The sequence below is a fragment of the Corythoichthys intestinalis genome, chromosome 12 (assembly GCF_030265065.1).
Source record: "Corythoichthys intestinalis isolate RoL2023-P3 chromosome 12, ASM3026506v1, whole genome shotgun sequence".
Taxonomy (NCBI): Eukaryota; Metazoa; Chordata; class Actinopteri; order Syngnathiformes; family Syngnathidae; genus Corythoichthys; species Corythoichthys intestinalis.
The window spans coordinates 48,975,633-48,995,382 of NC_080406.1; the positions used below are offsets into that span (position 1 = coordinate 48,975,633).

The 19,750-nt window shown below is 39.1% G+C and overlaps 1 protein-coding gene and 1 long non-coding RNA gene across 2 annotated transcripts in view; one reads left to right on the forward strand and one right to left on the reverse strand.

The window, feature by feature from the left end:
* LOC130927130 (inactive dipeptidyl peptidase 10-like) overlaps window positions 1-19,009 on the reverse strand; it is a 262,038-nt gene extending 243,029 nt beyond the window's left edge. Inside the window, exon 1 of the mRNA XM_057852708.1 lies at window positions 18,803-19,009. Within this exon, the coding sequence (XP_057708691.1) occupies window positions 18,803-18,862 (60 nt within the window). The 5' untranslated portion in view covers window positions 18,863-19,009. The remainder of the gene's footprint in view (window positions 1-18,802) is intronic.
* LOC130927133 (uncharacterized) lies at window positions 11,927-13,806 on the forward strand. The gene is made up of 3 exons (XR_009066354.1): window positions 11,927-12,215; window positions 12,965-13,113; window positions 13,203-13,806. It is a non-coding gene; the product is annotated as an uncharacterized LOC130927133 (long non-coding RNA).
* Window positions 19,010-19,750: the final 741 nt, after the last annotated feature.

Sequence of the window (19,750 nt, forward strand, 5' to 3'; positions counted from 1 at the left end):
TGTGAGTAACTGCTTATGATGTTTTTTTGTTGTTTTTTTTTAACAATGGTATTTTTCTATCAATATGAACTGCTATTATTATGCTTTGAAGAAGACTAACATAGTAAATAACCACATTAAGCCTAATGGGAAAAAACATTGAATTTTGGTGAGAGAAAAAAAAATACAGGAATGAAGCATCATTTGTCCAAAAAGCATGAATGCCCTCTATGGCAGAAAACATATTTCCTATTATGAAACTAAAAGGATCATATCTCCGGCATTCCGTGGTCAATCTGTGCTAAATAAAAATTTGGAGAGAAGTCAAAATCCGCGCTTTTTAGTCATGATGACGGCAGCGCTCTATGTCCGATACTTATTTGTTTACGGTGCTGTAAATAGCCCACTGATCAGGCAGGCATGATCAGAGAACGGCAAGCATAAGTCTGATTGGTATGATGGAATCATGTGATTATTGTTGCGACGTGTCATTGGTGAAACTGGTTGCGCCACTGTTGGCGTCTCTGGCAAAAAAAAAAAAAAAAGATGTACAGTGGAACTTCTACATATGAAGTTAATTCATTCCTGGACCCTGTTTATAAGTCGAAATGGTCGTATGTCCAGCAGGATTTTCCCATAAGAATACATTATAATTCCGTTAATTCGTTCCACAGCCTGAAAACCTACACTAAGTCAATAATAAATGCTGCTGGTACTATTGCAAATAGCAATCACACAGAGCAAAACAAATAAATTATAAATAAAAATCGGAATAATAATATTAGTCATAATAATGATAATACCTGTAATAATGTAACCAATAAAGTTTTAATGTGATGGATGTGTTTTGCGTGTACTGTAAAAAATTTCAGTGTAAAATAACGGTAAAGAGCTGGCAGCAGGGTTGCCATTTATATGCTGTTATTTTACAGTCTTGGTAATGTAAAAATGTTTCACAGTATTAGTCCATAATCCAGAAAAACTGTTGATTCGTGTATTTCTAGAAAATACAGTAAAAGTCTGTCAGCAGGATTGCCTTTACCAGACTGTTACTTTACAGTCTTGGTAGTGTAAAAATGTTTAACAGTAGTAGTCTGTAATCCAGGAAAAATGGTAAAGAGCAGGCAACTGAGGACCTGGAGTATGGTGCGTTTTTAACGATATACTGTGTTTAACGGTATTATTTGGGAAAATGACATTAGTCTATGAATGCATATATTTCCCTCTAGTACAGAAAAAAATGCAGGTGCAGAACAGAACAGGTTTTATTTCATCGTGTTGGCAGGCAGTGAAAACGGACAGAAACTAGAGAGATGGTGCAGTCGGGTCGTGTAAGTCAGGCTGAGCAGAGATCTGGCGTAATCGGGTCAAGCAGGACAGGTTGAGCTCACTGGAGTGCTGGCATAGTCTGGTCAAGCAGGACGGGCTGAGCAAGTTGATTTGGCTGGAACTCTGGCATAGTCGGGTCAAGCAAGAGAGGCTGGGTCAGAAGTGGTGATGGGTCAAGGACAAACGGCGAGCGGGAGTGTGCTGAATCGTTGACGAACTGATACTGACTTCGGGAGGCCGTGCCTTAAATGCACAGCAGGTAACAAGTTGCAGGTGGCGATAATTAGGAGTGATTGAAAGACGAATTCCCTGATACGTGGAGTGGCAGCAGGCTAAAGGCCGATTTATGCTTCTGGGGCCGAGGGTCCTGCCCTAATATGTCGGGAAAAAATAATTACGTCCACACCTCCAGGTTTGTAAAAAAATTAAAATAAAAAACCTTCCACAGCCAACCACATTCACTCATTTTTAATTACATTAAAACAATGCGTGAAAAATAATTGTCCATAATACCCCCATTCTTTGCATGGGTTCTTCAATATGAAGAAGCAAGAGTTTATAAAAATTAAAAAAAAAAAAAAAAAAAGAAATTGAAGCAAAAAAGCACCTGTCTAATTTACTCCAAATGTAAACATTGGTCTCATGTGTGACGTGGGGACAAAGTTTGTCGCAGCCAGTGACGTTTCCACAGCAATTCACCGCCATACCACTGGATTGGTGTGTTTTTGTCTTTGTGTGGTTTTGGGGGACTCTTGTCAAATTCCTTTAATTTTCCACCAGTCATTGACAGCAATGGCAATGGAGATTGAACGTGTGTATTTGCAGCTGCGGCTGATTAATATTAAACAACAAATGTTGTCAATACAAATGTTGAAGCGTAAGCGACACAGAAGTCGTTTGCGAATGTTTGAAAATGGTGTTGTTGTTGTGCTGAACCGGAAACAACGTTCTGAGCGGACCAATCACAGTCCTTCGACGTTTACGTCACGCGCGTTGACGTGATGTGTAGTCAGGACTTTTAGGAGGTGCACATCAGGCTATGGCGTAGGGGCGTAATCGGGTCTGCGTTAACGGCGTAGGTCCGCTGTCACAGCTACGCAGAAGCATATATCAGCCTCAGTGTGATGGAATACTACAATTTTTGGAGAAGGGCCAGTTTAGATCAGAGTGGGGATACAACAAGAAACAAATAATATATGAGTAGAATAGAATGAAGGCGAACTCAAATAATATAATAATATAGCCTATCGGCCAAGGGTGGCCAACCCTGGTCCTCGAGAGCTGCAATCCAGCTTGTTTTCCATGTCTCCCTCCTTTAACACACCTGAATCAAATGATCGGCTCATTAGCAAGCTCTGCAGGTGCCTGAAAACAATCCTGATTGTTTGAGTCAGGTGTGTTAAAGGAGGAAGACATGGAAAACAAGCTGCATTGCGGCTCTCGAGGACCAGGGTTGGCCACCCCTGCTATAGGCCAACAAAACATCCAGTCTGGTGTTTGCGTCGATGTGATTGTGTTGTAGTCTGAGGCTCAACTCCCATACATCATCCGCTACAGCTAACGCTATAGCATTTAGCTAACATTTGCAAAATCAAAATTTAAAACTACGAACATTATCGAAACATAAACATAATAAATTTATTAAATAAATAATAATATAAATAGAAAAATAATCAAAAATAAATTTTATCGTATTGTAACTACACTGTTGGATACATATGAGACACTCAGATTTTGCCTTTTTAACCGCTCACTGGCAAACACCTTTTATTTATTTACCCAAAAAATTAACTCAGCTGCATCTTTTGCAAAACAATAGAAAACTGCCCTCTACTGGCACTCCAGACGAATAAACATCAATATTATATATCACTATCCAGCAATCCTCTTAACTTTAGTTTAATATAAAATATTTTAGGTAATATGAGTTAGACTTAATTAACTTAACATTTATAAATTAGTACACATAAATCCCAAAATAAGTTGAAGAACGAGCACTGAGGAGCAGCATATGTCATCTAAAGTCATTCTCTGAAGAGTCTCCAACGTCCAAATTATGGGTAGGTCCTCCAGGATTTGATGGCAATTTTTTTATTATTTTAATTTAAATTGGCAAAAAAAAATTATCTATGTAAAAGATGTCAGATTTCAGACTATGCTCCAAATTTCCAGTTAAAACACAGTTTCCCAAAAATACGGTAGTGTTATGTAATTGAAACATTAACATACCGTTTACAGCATTTGTCTTGTTACTTTAATGTTGGTAACCCACAATGCATTGCTAACTACCCACAATGCATTGCTAACTACAGTAAGTTTAAAGAGCATATGACACCAGAAAAAAGTCTTAAATGGCATTATTATGTGAATTAGAATCATATTTTGAGACGATTCGACTATATACAACAATTTAGCAAAGCGCAGATGACGAGAAATTAGTCTTTTAATCTGCCGGTTAGCCACGCCTACCATTATAGGGCTTTAGCGTCCCCAACAGGTGGATGACATCAGCGGTAGACTGGGCTCATCGGTTTTACTATTCAGCCCATTGAGGGGGAATTGTTCAGAACGAGGAAAACGCGACGAAGAGAGCCGCAAAATGTCATTGTTTCAGTCTCTCTACTCCAATATTTTTACAGGATATTCTTTTTATGCAAGTATTTTTCCCCAATAGCTATATAAATGGCTTGAGAAGGACCAGTCAGCCCGTCGAGGGGGAACTATTCACAATGAGGAAAACGCGACGAAGAGAGCGGCAAAATTTCATTGTTTCTGTCTCTTTACTTCCATATTTTTACAGGATATTCTTTTTATCCAAGTATTTTTCCCCAATAGCTATATAAATGGCTTGAGAAGGACCAGTCAGCCCGTCGAGGGGGAACTATTCACAATGAGGAAAACGCGACGAAGAGAGCGGCAAAATGTCATTGTTTCTGTCTCTTTACTTCCATATTTTTACAGGATATTCTTTTTATCCAAGTATTTTCCCCAATTGCTAAATAAATGGCATGGTCAAGACAAATAACAATCTTGTGCTAAATGGAATATGAAATAATAAAAATCCATTTATTCAAGACGACATGGCAAAATTACTACATAATGGTCAAAACTGTCGACTTCACCTTTACTGTCGCACCTCCCGAACGATATTTTATGACACCTAAATCGGACATATGTCATTTCCCTTCCCCGGCTTCGGAGAATGTAAACAAACCAGAAGGAGTGACAGCTAGCCGACATGCTAACCCGAACCGAGTGATGTTTCAAAGTCTTCAAAGCGGAAAATCACACAAAGCTATCCTGGATTATTTGACATGACGACCCGGTTGTCGAATGTCTTAGCGGATCGGCAAACCGCCCGGCGGAGAGCAATTTACAGTTCGTTCCCCGGAGGAGGGTGGCTGGAGCTAACGCAGCTAACGTGCTGCTGCTAATTTATTAGGAGAGCTTTTTACATGCCTATCAATGATCAAACGTAAGTAGTCCTTCATTTAAAGGAAGTTTGTAGTGTTTACTTTGTAATCGCTGTATTCGTATTTGACATAATACAAAACAAGATGTTTACTCACTTCCTCGTAAGTCCAATGGTCCCACAGTAAATATCCACGGTGAATGGGAACCTTTTGAAACTCCAAAAAGGCGCATAGCCTACGCCTCTCCCTCATACAGAATGATTTTTCTGCAGCCGTTTGGCTGGCGTGATGCGAAAAATAAACGTATTAATCCGCAAAATCAGCTGAATCCTTCGTCCTCATACACAACAGTACACTGTAGCATGAAGAGGACGTCTTCTACCGTACATGTCACAGCGCCCTCCTCCTCAATGCAAGACCGAAGCCGGAAGTCACTCATTTTCCTGGCACGGGATTCAAAAAACTAAATAAATATAGCGATCGCTTCCACACACATCCAAGCGGTCCATATCATTCAGGAGCATAAAATACCGCGTGTATTATGAAATAAACATGCTTTTTCGTGTCACAGGCACTTTAACACAAAAACGGTATTTTAGTGTTCAAAATTGGCCGTAAATTTACAGCAATTTTTTACAGTGTGGTATACCTGAACGCACCACGAGGCTGACTTGACAGAGTGAAGGAGGACTTTTAATTTTTACTTTGTTCAGCTGTGGCAGACAGTAGGCATGTTGTGTTGCACAAGTTCTGAAATAAATGATTAAAAACCTGACAAAGCTGGCGATTTTTTGGTAATGTTACCACAATAATAAATGTCACCTTAACTTATAAAGACTGACGAACAGAGGGGTCGGAGGAGGACCGTGGAGATCGTAGACATTCTGCGGCTGTATTGTAGAGCCAGTTCACGGACATGCACACCACAAACATATTTTTCTATCATTTCCGTCTTCATATCAACGGTAAGCGGCACTTTTTTTTTCACCACCTGCACTAACCTTCTTGGAACCCATGTTGATTTCTCTCTTTCTTGTGGGAATACAAAGAAACTGCGCCAAACAATTGGCGAGTCAAATTTTACGTAGGATGTCGAAAAGCTTGTGTGTCGAATCGATTGTATGTCGAGGTGCCACTGTAAAATCTAATATGCAGAATAAAGAGGAGAAATGTAACGACTAATGTAGCCCAAAGTAGTAGAGCAAGAATAACATTTTTTCTTAACGAATCTACTCAACTAAAAGTAAAAAGTATGGCTTCGTAAAACTACTCTTAGAAGTACATTTTTCTCAAAAAGTTGCTCAAGTAAATGTAACGGAGTAAATGTATGTTACTATCCACCTGTCTGCATGTAACATTGTAAAAGAGTTAAAACTGCAAGGACTGATGGAGTCGAACCTTTATAGGTAGATGCTGTAACCTAAATAGAGAGACACCATCAAAACACGATTATCTGGGGGTTGAATGGTAAATAGGATTTGGCTTGGTTGTATTTTTTCAAACCTCCAAAGTACTTAAAGAGCTTTATTATGCTCCCCTCCTTCGCCAAGCAGCTGGGGGTTCAGCATCTTGCTCAACGACTCTTTGACAAGATAATAAGGACCTAAAACCTTCAGATTGGGAGACCACCACTCAACCACCTGAGCCATGTCACCTAATGCTCACAAACTGACAGGCTGTTCCAAGAGCTGGATAGAGTGTCACGGGGTCACCAGGGGGTTATTTGTCATAAAGGTTAATAACCCCTGACCAATTTGTAAACTTCTTGTGCAAGTGATTGTTCATTACGTGTTACCGGTGCAATCCATAGAAGAACAGAGAAAAGATGAATCGCAATTAACACAAACTACACACTCACTGGATACATATCAGATACACACAGAACCCCTCTATCAGATTTTTGGTTACTATGGGGTAGGAATGTATTTTTTACCTGCTTTATCATATGCCGTTGCTGTTTTGATTAATTAACTTTATTCAGTTGTTATTTAAGATTTTTGCTCGTTACGAAGATACATTCCCAATTCCGTTGTGTCTCATGACCTAATGACAATAAAGACTATTCTATTCTATTCTATTCTATTCTATTCTATTCTATTCTATTCTATTCTATTCTATTGACAGGTTCAAGAACTAATGACGTAACCTAAACCGAACTGGTTGCCAGACAACCACAGGGCACATATAGGCACACAACCTTTTACACTTACAGCCACAGCTGTGGACAATTTAGAGCTGGGGTCCTCAATTAACGGACTGCGGTCCACGACCGGACCACGGCACGCCAAACTTTTTTCAACATACATCATTTGTATGAATCGCCGATCTATCGCTATATGCTACATTCTATCGTTAAATTCTGTTTAATTTCTAGTAAAATATCTTCCATGTTCTCACTTCTGTTGTCGTCTCTGTGACAACGATGCGCTGATTGGCTGAGAGAGCCTGCGTGGATGCGCTGATTGGCTGAGAGAGCGTGCATAGATGTGCTGACTGACTGAGAGAGCCTGCATGATACTAGCTAGCGTGGACGGACCGCAGCAGTGTCAGCAACCTCAAACACGAGTTGCACCCGGCACTTTGCAATCTGTTTGTACATGCTGTAGTGACTTTATTTTTCATTCAAGAACGTGAGTCATACTGTGAGCAAACGTGATTTATTTATTTATTTCCACGAGTTACCCTGGCACTCTCGCTGCATGCAGGCAATGTTCAAGATCACAACGTTAAGCAAAGTCATTAACACCACACATGCCACCAGTAGAAGACCGAATCTAACAAAATTGCTTGCTCAAAGTTGACCAAGAGAAGAAAAGTGGACAACGAAAATAGTCGTTTCAATGAGGAAAGGAATATATGCAAATCTAATATGCATCCATTTTACCAACTGCAAGTACCAAACCTTGTGCTTAATATGCTTAAAGACAGTTGCTCTGATAAAAAGTGAAAATGTGAAACACCATTATGTTAAAGAGCACCACTCTTTTGAAGCGGTTTCCTCCTAAATCAGAATTGAGAAGGTAAGAAATTAACAGGTTGAAGCAGTCATATCAAGGTCAGTCATAGTCAAGCAAGGTTATTGTTAAATCTATGACACAACAAAAGATTGCAATGGAGTGCTAACTCAGAGTGTCGTCGGTGTTGGTCAAACATAAGAAGCCGTTCTCTGATGGGGAAATAATAAAAGTGTATGTAAGTGCATGTTTTTTGGACTTGGGAGAAAACCCAGAGAGGCACAGGAAGAGCATGCACACGCCACACAGAAAGGCTGTAACCCAGGATTAAACCCTTGATGTCAGTGATGCCAGATGCCCTACACAGTCATCTAATGAGTTTTCCAATGTACTGTATATCCTGTATTGTTTACATATGACCTTAAAATATAAATGATGGTGGTGATAGTGGTGGTGAGTGATGCTTGGAATTACATTTTTTGAATTATAATATTTTAATTGTCTTCAGCATTTTAGAGCTGTTGCCCTCAGACACTAATGTGCACATAGCACATAGTAAAATAATGAATAATACTTCTGAATTGAATCTATGGAATGCAGTGGAAAATAAATGCTTGAAAACAGAGATGTGCGACATTATCGGGGAGCCTATAATATCGGCCGATAAAAGCATCTTAAAATGATATTGGTTCATATCGACATCAGTTTTGGGCCAATATGGTTCCTTCAAAGTGAATGTAGGAGCCTTCAGCCTTGGTACAAGGGCTGGTCACAGCTTAGTACAGCAGTTATGCTTATTGACCATTAGATACCTCTAAACTGAGATGCTTGGGATTTGTTATGTGAGCATTATCATTATTCAAGCATCCAGTGAGGCTATACAATACAATTAGCCAAATTTGATATCAGTATCTGACTTTGCCATAGGACAACAACATTAAACATTTATTAACAGCTGACGAGTGTTGTTTTCGTCTATGATGACGACAACGTAAATATGTGGACAACAAACAATTTTTTCATGACGATGACGTGACAGCGACAAGCTAAAAATGTGTACATACAGTATACAATATATATCGAGTCGGATGCCAGTTTTTGTCTGACGATAAGAGAACGATATGAAAATTGGCCGTACCATCATAAGTTCACAATGTGTGACATTTTCTTATCGTAGGTGTAGTTAGCACGCATCATAGAAGTGTTTAGTCATCTCATGTGACCTGCTGTGCCCCCACCCCCACCCCCACCCCACCCCAACCCACACCCCACACACAGCTTAAACATATACAGGTGAATAAACCTGAGTCCTCTCCGGGCTCCAGACTTTTTTGTAAACCCATATCAGGTGCTGCAAGGTAAGTTTTGTTTTCCTATCCTGCCTAGATAAGCCATGTTGCTTTAGCCTTTAAAGGGCTGTGCTAAGTGATTATCACACATTAAATGTAACTTGTAGCGTTAGCGTAGTGGTCAAGTAAGCATTAGCATTTAGCGTGGTGAGTGTCATTTTAAAGTCTTAGAAAACTTTTTACATACAGTTCGTGGTGTCCAGGTGAGTTTAAAAAATTGAAAATAATATACTGTTTTCCTGCTGAGTGTGTATTATAATCACAAAAATGGCGATGTCCTTGTAGACCTTGTCAATGTTCAATCAAAATGGTTGGAAATATTTTATTTATTTGTTTATTTATGGAACAAAACTTTTTAAGTTTATTGACAAAAACATTTTGAGAAATTGTCGACTAGAACTGGACGAAAAGTGTCTTAGTTTTCTAAAACTAAAACTAGATGCAGACAAATTCATTTTCAAATGACTAAAATATGACCAAGACTGATATTTTTGTTCAAAAGACTAAGACGAAAATTAAAAGGGCTGTCAAAAACAACACTGCAGCTGCATTTTTTAAAATGATTTGGCTTTTAATTTTATCTAGGCAAACACTACACAATTTCTTTTATGTTAACTATGCTGCACTTGAGAGTAGTGAGCAAAAATTTGCCTTTGCCCTTTCCAAAAGGGTCAAATCAGCTGTGACAAATCTGTGACCCTTTTAAATGACGTGTACGTTTTGTCTTTTTCTAAACCTGTCCTTTTCAGCTGCTTGTCCACAACCAATTCAGGTTGAACCCCATCTACTGCCCATCGTTAGCTGGGATGTGCTCCACTACCCCCGCGACCCTCATAAGGATAAGTGGCACAGAAGATGAATGAACTATATTATTTCAATAATAAAAGTGCCTCGAAATCATTGGTGTTTTGTTTTGTCTTTATATCTCTGTGGTATTGTTTCAGCATAAATATAATGAGCTAATTAAGTTGTAAATTTAGGTCTGCTATAAAAGCCGCTTTCAGACATTAATACTGAGTGTATTGTTGGCGAATGGAAAACTCGTGCTAGCAGTTAAAGATTCTGAACCAACACAAATTAGCAATGTCAATGTGACGCTGTAAACAAAATAAATAAAACTTCTGCTAACTGCAACAAGGGAGCATGAAGCTTTGTTACTAAAGCTGCAGGGTTCAAAGAGAGGAAAAAAGTAACGACTTACAGTCTGAAACATATGTAAAAAGTGAACAAAGCCTAAATCTCAGGAATGGGCATCTTTCGCAGCACTTGAAGAAAACACCTCTTGTGTATTAGTGCTTTGTCTCAGTCTCGTTCTCTATTGCCATACTGTGAGAACATAGCATTACTTCAATTTTAAGAGATTTCTGAGTGACTTTCAAAACCCTCAATGGATTATAGTAGCAAATAAAATCCAATTTCTTGGCAAGTATTGTCAAGTTTTAAATAATGCAGGCTTTCCCCTACATGTTAATAATCGTGGCGCTGCGCTACACCAAAATAAAAGCTGCCACACCTCGCAGATGAGATTTTTTTTTTTTTTGTAAAATTCATTCTAATTATTAATTCGTATTATTCAACATGACGTCTAAATAAATATAAGAAGCTCATTTTACACACTATTTGCCATAAGTCGTCTGAAATAGCACGACAAATACAAATTGTTCCTTTACACGCTTTATTTTGAAAAGCGCATCCGTTCTCCTACTGAAGGTTTGGGCCTGGAGTACATCGGCACGGACATCGAAATGGGGAGAAAAATCCAAAGGCATTTGAAGTTAATGAAATTACCTCTGTCTTATACTGTAAAAACGACCTTAATATTGACATTGACGTAAGTTCTTTATGGCGTGTCTTTGACCCGAATCGTCGCCTCCGAGCATAGCATTTGCTCGGCGCTGACGCCACTCGTTGTAATTTCAGATGAGGATTTCGAAGTACAGTATTTTGGAAACACAAAAGTTCCTGAATACAAGGATCCACTAACAAAATTACCACTATTGTTGTGGTGATCTAGACCGTCACGTTTCTAAATATTGAACTAGCATCTGAAGCTAATTAAATATTTCAGAACGTGAGGCACACGCTCCCTGGTTCCGAAGGTATTAGCGCTCACGTTTTGAGGAGTAGAAATAACCAAATGGTTATGGCAAGTGGTGTATTTTAATTAGGGCTGTCAAAATTATCGCGTTAACGCACGGTAATTAATTTTTTAAATTAATCACGTTAAATATTTGACGCAATTAATGCACATGTCCCGCTCAGACAGTATTCTGCCTTTTGGTAAGTTTTACAGCAAGGCTTTTTGTGCTGCAGCACAACAGCGAACTCTTGTGGTCGCTTTGCGACATGGTTTTTTTTTCTTCTTGCCAGTTCATATGGCTGCACGACGTCTCGGGCTGACGCCTACGTTGTAATGTTGTGCTTATATGATCCTTGGACAAGATTTGTCCGTAAGTATGGTTGTTGTAAATAATGTACATATTATGTTAGTAAGCGAAATGTTATATTTTTTGTATGAGACGCTTTTTGTTTATGTTTAGTGAACCTGTATAGCGTGCTAAGCTAAGGTTGTTGCTAATGCAATGCTTGTGTACTTTTTTTTTGTAGTTTTACGACAGTCTAAAGAGGACAATGGTTTGAGGCCATTTTATTAATAAATCAGATGAAAAAGAAAGAAGTCTGATTATTATGGCGTCGTTCACTAGCTGTCTAGCTTTGGAAAAAGTAGACGCTTCGGAGTGAGGACAGCATAGACAGATTTAAATGACAGTAGAGTGAAATGCCCACTACAGTCCTTATGTACCGTATGTTGAATGTATATATCCATCTTGTGTCGTATCTTTCCATTCCAACAATTTATTTTACAGAATATATATATAATTTACAGAAAAATATGGCATATTTTATTGATGGTTTGAATTGCGATTAATTGCGATTAATTACGATTAATTATTTTTTAAGCTGTAATTAACTCGATTAAAAATTTTAATCGTTTGACAGCCCTAAATTTAATGTTTATACAAAGTTTTAAAATGAGGCAAGATCACAGCTGGAGACGCAGATCAGGAAAGCGCACAGTTCAGCGTAGGAGAACTCTCAACTAAGCAAAAGAGCAAACAGAGAATCTTGCTGGGATCCAACATGTACAGAAATGGCAAAATTCAAGTCATGGCTGTACCACACAAATCAAGGTGAGTGTTAAGAATCCTGTACCTATTATGTTTATCAATCATAAATTCATATTTGTATTACTTTACCTTAAATTCTGGTGTTGAAAAAGGTTAATTGTCTAAAAACTATAGACATTATTATTATTGTCTATAACTTGGCATATTCCTTATACAAAAAAATTACATCAAATCAAATCAAATCAAATTTATTTATATAGCCCTTTACAAAACCCGAAAGGTCCCCAAAGTGCTTTACAACAAAGACAAACATGGCACATAGTAAATAAAAGGCAGGAAAGTATTATACAATGACATTAGGAAGAAAAGAAAAGAAAAAAAGAAACGAAACATCGCATCACGATTAGTCAGACAGCAAACAAAACAATAAAACAGATAAAATCCGAAAACATTAAAAACCCTAAGGAAATAAAACCAGGCTAAATTAATCTTGGGGAAAGGCGAGTCTAAAAAGGTGTGTCTTTAAACGAGATTTAAAAAGGCCCAAATTTGTAGTGGTGCGGATCTCCGGGGGAAGACTATTCCATAACCTGGGTGCAGCAACCGCAAAAGATCGGTCTCCCCACTGTTTGAGTGCTTGACAGCTTATTTACATTGAAAGGAGTATAAACGAATCATTATATGAGTTTGCACTAACAATCAGAAAAGTAACTCCAACAAAGACTTCAGTTTGAACTGAAGTCGGATTGACTAATGTAAATTTGACATATTTGATTTAAATCCAAATGGGTAAAACATTGAATGTGTTTCAGACTATGGACCAGGTCAGATGTCATGATGTCAAAAATGGCATCCCAGACTGATAAATGGGGAGTGCTGCTGACGGCAACTGTTGGCCATTGCGTTGACAGTGCCCATCTCAACAGTGAACTGTGAGAGAGGTTTGTCTGCAATGAACAGAGTAAGACATTTAGTCAACTGTACAATGTAAGTTAGAGATGCATGAGTGTCTTCATTTCCTAGATCTCATTTTTTTAAATTCCTGTGTAGGTGAAGACAGACTTGAGGATTAGGGGGACCATCTTGCAGCACGCCTCACTAAAAATTGACCATTTATTGCTGATTTCCCTTTTTATTTATTTATTTTTTAGTCCAGTAAAATCAAATGTTCACAGGCAGGATGCAAACTTTGCAAAGGTTAAGGTTCTTAGAAAAAAATAAATGTTGTGAAAAAAAATCTTATTTGTCATGATATGAAACAAATTCGCCACGGCACATGATGGGGTTGTCCGAATCTAACGCGGCCCACCACCACCACCACCACAGCTTCAAAAAATCCTAGGGGAAACACGGTAATGTAATTGAAATGTTTGAATATGTCACCAGGCACCGGAAAAAACAGTGTATTGAATAGCTTGAAGAAAAAAAAAACATCCAAATATAATAAAACAATACATTTACTGTTCAGCGAGTAATTAGCGTGTCTATTGAAATTCTTGTAGAAACAGATAGGAGTTTAGACAGTGGGTGCTGCATCAGATAATAGATACTTAAAAGTTGTTTGTGTTTAGAGGACAAATCCTTGTAGTGCGGTGCAAGTAGAAAAACATTTCCCATTTGTTCAATCAGAGATTCGACCTTGTGTACCCACCACTATGCCCCCGGTGTGCACACAGCATCACTGATATAGCTCCCTGGTTCTCTGACAATCCCACTTTATAGCTGCCATCTGCCTGTGGGTGGACCTGACACTTGCAACGACCGTTAATGACACAAGCCTCAGGCTGTTACCCAGTCCTGGAAAACTTAGTGAGACCCTGAGAGTTGAAGCCCACAAGCAAGCTGCAGCATTGATCCGACTAGCTTTTGTATAACACCGTCTGTTGTAAACACAAATTGTTTTCTTGGTTTTGAGGGTATTCTAGGATGAGGCTCTAAGAAGGAAACATAAAGGAAGTTTGCTTTCCAGTGTATTTGTATATAAATAATTGTCTTTTTAGTTATTTGAAACAATTCAGCTATTAACCTCACAGTTGTAGCTTCTTTGACCCCGGAAAAAATCGCAAGTGCTCGCATGAAGATTTTCAGAGCATCCCTATTAGAGACTGGGCTGTTGTACTCCTCTTGTTCTTTGAAATTGTTGTGGTCATATGTGCGACATTTTCCATAATGTGTGAAGTCGGATTTTGATTTTTGTGGGAGGCGGGGCAAAACATGTTGATGACCCCGAAATGCAGTGTCAGCTATAAAATTAACTTACAATATAGATACTGTATATATACATCTTGACAATGTTCGTGTTCAATCCACGGTTCAAGCCCAGTTGTCATTGAAGCTTTTGAAAGCTTAGGTTTAAAGAAATTATAAATGTTCATCTTGCCTCCTCAGGTGTAGTTTTAGCTAAGCAAAGCAAAAGACTGTCTCTAAGGTGACCGTCACATGATCTGTTCGAAAAAATAATTTTTGACCTTGACCCATCATGAAATATTTTGTAAGATTCTTGAACATTTCATTCATTTTTGTTGTTTTATTGCTTTACATCATTCACAGACAACATTTTAACAGCTAGGTCTTTGTTTTAAAGGGGAAGTTCTGAATTTTTTACATTAGGCTTCAAGTTAGCGGGGGTTGAATTGGTCGGTGGAGTTGAATTCAACAAATTCCGTGCAGTGTGTCAGTTATTTGTTAGTTTCAGTGGCTAAGCTAGCGTGAGTCAATGGTGCCTGCTTAGCATGCCAATAAAAAAATGAAATTAACAGATTTAACATAGTTAAAAAAAAAAATCAAAATGCAGATCATTGTTCGAGATACCCACAAGGCCAAAATAATGTCACACCAAATTGCCGTAATCCATTTCATTCTGCAGGACTATATTTTTTAGATGAGTAATGCGACCACAATAGAGAGGAGTGCTTCGGCCACTCATGCGCAGTCTGCTGGGGAGTGCCTTTCGTTCACACACAAACAAACAAAAAAATCAGTGGTAAAAAAAACTATCTAAAATCATTCCGCCCTGCTTGCCTAAACAGCCTGTTCCCTGTAGAGCTGCTGAATTAAAAATATTGCTGTTCATCCTACAATTGTTGATATGCAATGGTAGGTTTTAATAACTTTATCCTGAAAACATAGCCAACACTATTGATTGCAAGGGCCACGCATGTTGATTCTCATGCATGCATATGCTGTTTTTTATTGGCATGCTAGCAAACCCCATTGACTCGTGCTAGCTTAGCCACTCCCGAGCCCTGAAACTAACAAATAACTAACAAATTGCATTGAATTTGTTGAAAATCAACTCCACCGACTAAGTAAACCCCGCTAACTCGAAGATTAAAATGCCCGTGACACAAAAAAAGCAAGTTAATTTTATATTACATGCGGTATTTTATGCTCCTGAATGAAATGGACGCTTGAATGTGTGTGGAAGCGATCGATATACTTATTCAAATTTTTGAATGCCATGAAAATTTGTGATGTCCGGCCAGAGTCCGGATTGAGGAAGAATGCGAATGCGATGTCAGCGGGTCATCTTCACAATACAGCTATTACTATAGTATGCAAATGGACTGCGGATTAATTCTTTTATTTTTTGCGTCACGCCATCCCAATGTGCTGCAGGCTTTTGTTGCTACACCAGGGAGATTGGTGTGAGGCTTTCTGGATTTCCAAAACATCCTGTTCACTGCGAAAAATGGGCAAAAAAAGTCCGACAATCTAGAGACCATTGGAAGGATGACGAAGTGAATAAGCTACGTGTTTTATGTTATGTCAAATACTGGGATCATGGCAAACATTTTAATAAGGAGGTGGCTCGCATTTGTGGGTGACAATGCCCCCTGTCAACCGAGAAGGCCACTCATAAAGGCGTGCCCGTCTATAGAGCGCTATCCTCGACTTGGCCCGGGGAACCCCACGCTTTCGTCTTCGGTTCTCGATTGTGTCAAGACTTTGACACCCCTCGGCCCTCTTCACATGCCCGCCTAGAGAGCGCTATACTCGGTTTGGGTTCGGGCAGTCACGCGCTCCGACGTCAGCCGGTTTGTCCACCAAGAATGCGTTATTTTCGCCGTTCATTCCCCTCTGCGTCCCAGGCAACGAGCACTGCCTGCCTGCCGGGGCCGCAGCAGAACGACGAGACGAAACTTGCTCGCCGCTGGCGGCTGGCCGATCGGTGAAGACAATCACCCCCCGCCGCTGTGTGTGATACGAGTCAGGGTAGTTTTGTGTGAAAGGCGAGGAAGAGATTTGGAAGAGCCGCTCGGTTCGGGTTAGCTCTCACGCCTCCGGTTTTGTTTTCGCTTTTTCTTCCGTCTCCGAAGCCATGACAGGGAAATGACAAAAGCCGGACTAACTCTGGTGGCATAAAATACCATCTGGGAGGTTTAAGAAGTTGGCAGTTTTTACCATTATGTAGAAATCTAGCCCTGTCTTACTGAGTAAATGTATTTTTAATATTTCATATTCCATTTTGCACAAGACTGTTATTTGTCATGACCATGCAATTTATTCAGCAATTGAGGAAAAATACCGTGTTGGCCCGAATATAAGACGGTGTTTTTTGCATTGAAATAAGACTGAAAAAGTCACGGTCGTCTTATATTCGGGGTCTAGACATTATACCCATTCACGACGCTAGATGGCGCCAGATATCATTGAACTTGAATGCTGAACTTCAGGAGTAATGTTCTGTCATGACAGATCTCAGCTACTCTCAAGTTTAACCAGTTTGCATTATTTCATTGCAATGTTTTTCCTTATTCAGATTTGTTTCAAAACTACAGTTACAGTTAGACATTACTTTGATGGTTAATGCAGTTATTGCAATTTTGTTGTTTTATCACAATAGATTGGTTTATTTACATTTCAAAAACTAGAAGCCATTCAATTACGAATGCGATTGCACTTTATTTTTGTTTTTGTTTCATTTTTATCTATTTATTTTTATTCTGTGATTAAATGCGATCTTTTGCCTTGGTTTTTACGTTGTGTTGATTTAAATGTGATTTTTATGATCTTCATGTGATGTAAAGCACTTTGAATTGCCTTGTGTTGAATTGTGCTATATAAATAAATTTGCCTTGCCTTGCCTTTAGTTTACATATTTAAATGTTCAGATATTAAGATTTGAATGAGGCAAAATAACATGCTTTTTCTCTCAAGTATAGTGTTATAATCATTTGTTTCAGATGTACTGTAATTATTTTCTGTAAAAAAATTAATTTGGTGTTCAAAAAGTCTTATTTCAAACTTGTCTTAAAAAAGAGGGGGTCGTCTTATAATCAGGGGCGTCTTATATTCGGGCCAATACGGTACTTAGGTAAAAAGAATATCATGTAAAAATATTGGAGTAGAGAGATAAATGATAGCTGTCGCATTTTCCGCGTTCTGAATCTTCCTCTCGCATTGGGCTGAATTATAAATCAACTGAAATCGTTACTCACCCAGATGGCGGCGCCAGAGCGCTTACATGATTGGAGTAACTAAACGGCAGATTGAAAGACTTATTTCTCGTCATTTGTGCTTTGCCAAATTGTTGTATATAGTTAAATCGTCTCAAAATATGGTTTTAATTCACATAAAAATGCTTTTTAAGGTAATTAATGGTATTTAAGGTATTCAATGGTGTCACAGGTACTTTCAGCCTTTATTAAATTTTTTAAAAATTCTGAACTTCGCTTTTCATTTATAGGAAAGTCAATTACATGCAAGGACAGCCACCATGGGGGGTACTGCCCCCCCCTCAATCTCCACCTATGCATACACCAGTAGCATGCACCCATAGAGCCCGCTGTTTTAATGGACCGTCACCAAACAGTAACAAACTATTACCATATTTAAAATGTTAAAGAGTTCATGCATTCGTTACCAAAACTACGTAAAGAAGTGATCGGATCTTAAATCAGCTCCCTGTCTCTCGTCACGTTCAACTCTTTCATTGTAACCGGCCAGTATTCAAGACGTGCGCGCCTTTGGGATTCTGGGAGGGATCGATCGATTTGCCCAAAGCCAAATTCCGCTTGTGGGACCCCGGGGTGAAAAGTGATGCAAGAACCCACGGCAAAATCAATACTCCTGTTCAATCACAGTGGGCAGGCGCGCGCCATGTGAAGAAACGCGCGCACACCGAGACAATAGGTAAACCTCCTTGACGTGCACGCAATAGATGCGGCTTGGTAGGAAAAACAATTTCTGAGTCGTGACTTAACACAGAGCGATTTCTTGCAATTTCATCTGTTTTCAAACAGGTCTAATCATTAATATTTGGATGTTTGCAGAGACCATCAGCAGACAACTCAATCAACACAGCCTCGTGGAAATATATTTAATCCATTGGTGAAAGCACACGCAGCATTCGCAACAAGAAAAATACTAATAATCACACACGACGTGATGTGAATGAAATTTTGCCACTGCGCCAGTGCCGTTTCACAAAGGCGACGCGTATTTGCATATTAGCCACAAAGGACTAAAACAAGGTAAATAAAGGTCTATAACTAAGTACAAACAGAATGTCATGAGTAAATTCGCCTTTCAAAATACCTCGTGTCAAACGGCTCACTTGAACTGCGCTGAACTTTTCCCGTGATGCTCAGACAAGAGTTGCAATCAAATGTTCACATGGCAACAACGTTCGTTATAACAGCGCTTACCTTGATGGTCTTTGTTGACTGGCATTTAACTTGATGCGATACTGTGGCGGTTTGGTTCATCTTCGGAAGAAATTTAGTCCTCTCTTATCCAACAAAGTCGTGCGATCAAATACGGTCCTTGATGGAAGCTTGCTTGGATGAGGCGGCGTTGCGCATGCAACGTGGTGGAACCAAAGTGCTGGCTACAATGAGCCTTTAGGATTGGGCAACCAAGAGCGCACATGCCCTTTTCTAAACGTCGAACAGGCGTCACCAAGTACTTGTACTTCAATACAAATGAATAGGGTAATAGGGCCTGGGGTCCATTTAAATACTATTCCATAATTGTGCCTCAAATGATTGACACAACTGTGTAGTAATATCACAATGTTTGTAGGATTAAAAAAAAAAAAAAAAAAAAAGTTCTTTATGAAGTGTTTTGGATGCAGACCCCCAAAAATACAATTAATGAGAATAACTTAGTCATCAAAGAATGCAGCCAGAAATGATGGACAAGTAATACAGCAAGGCATGGTCGCCATGGCAACTTGATCTACTCAGATCAAGTTGTGGTATAGCTGCAAGGCAAGGGTTACATCACCTGACCACATAGAAAAATACCAGCTCATATCATTTCAAGGATATTTTCTTGCCTGTGAATAAGGTTTCATAAACTAAAGATTTGGCAGTGATAGCAATTTGCTCTGCCATTAATGGCTAGATGTTAAACATTGTCTTCAAGTCCTGAACTAAATATTCAACATTTCAATCACTCATACGTATTTACTGAAATGTCATAGGATATTAATAGATTAGGTCAATTGTTTAATGTTCGCACTCTGGAGCAGGCACGTGCAAAAAGGGGTGCGTGGAGGGTGCTTGGGCACCTGCCCCTTTGCTCATATAGACCCCACTCACCAACGTCACACAATGACGTGTCGCTGTATCCAGCCACCATATTGTCCGTCA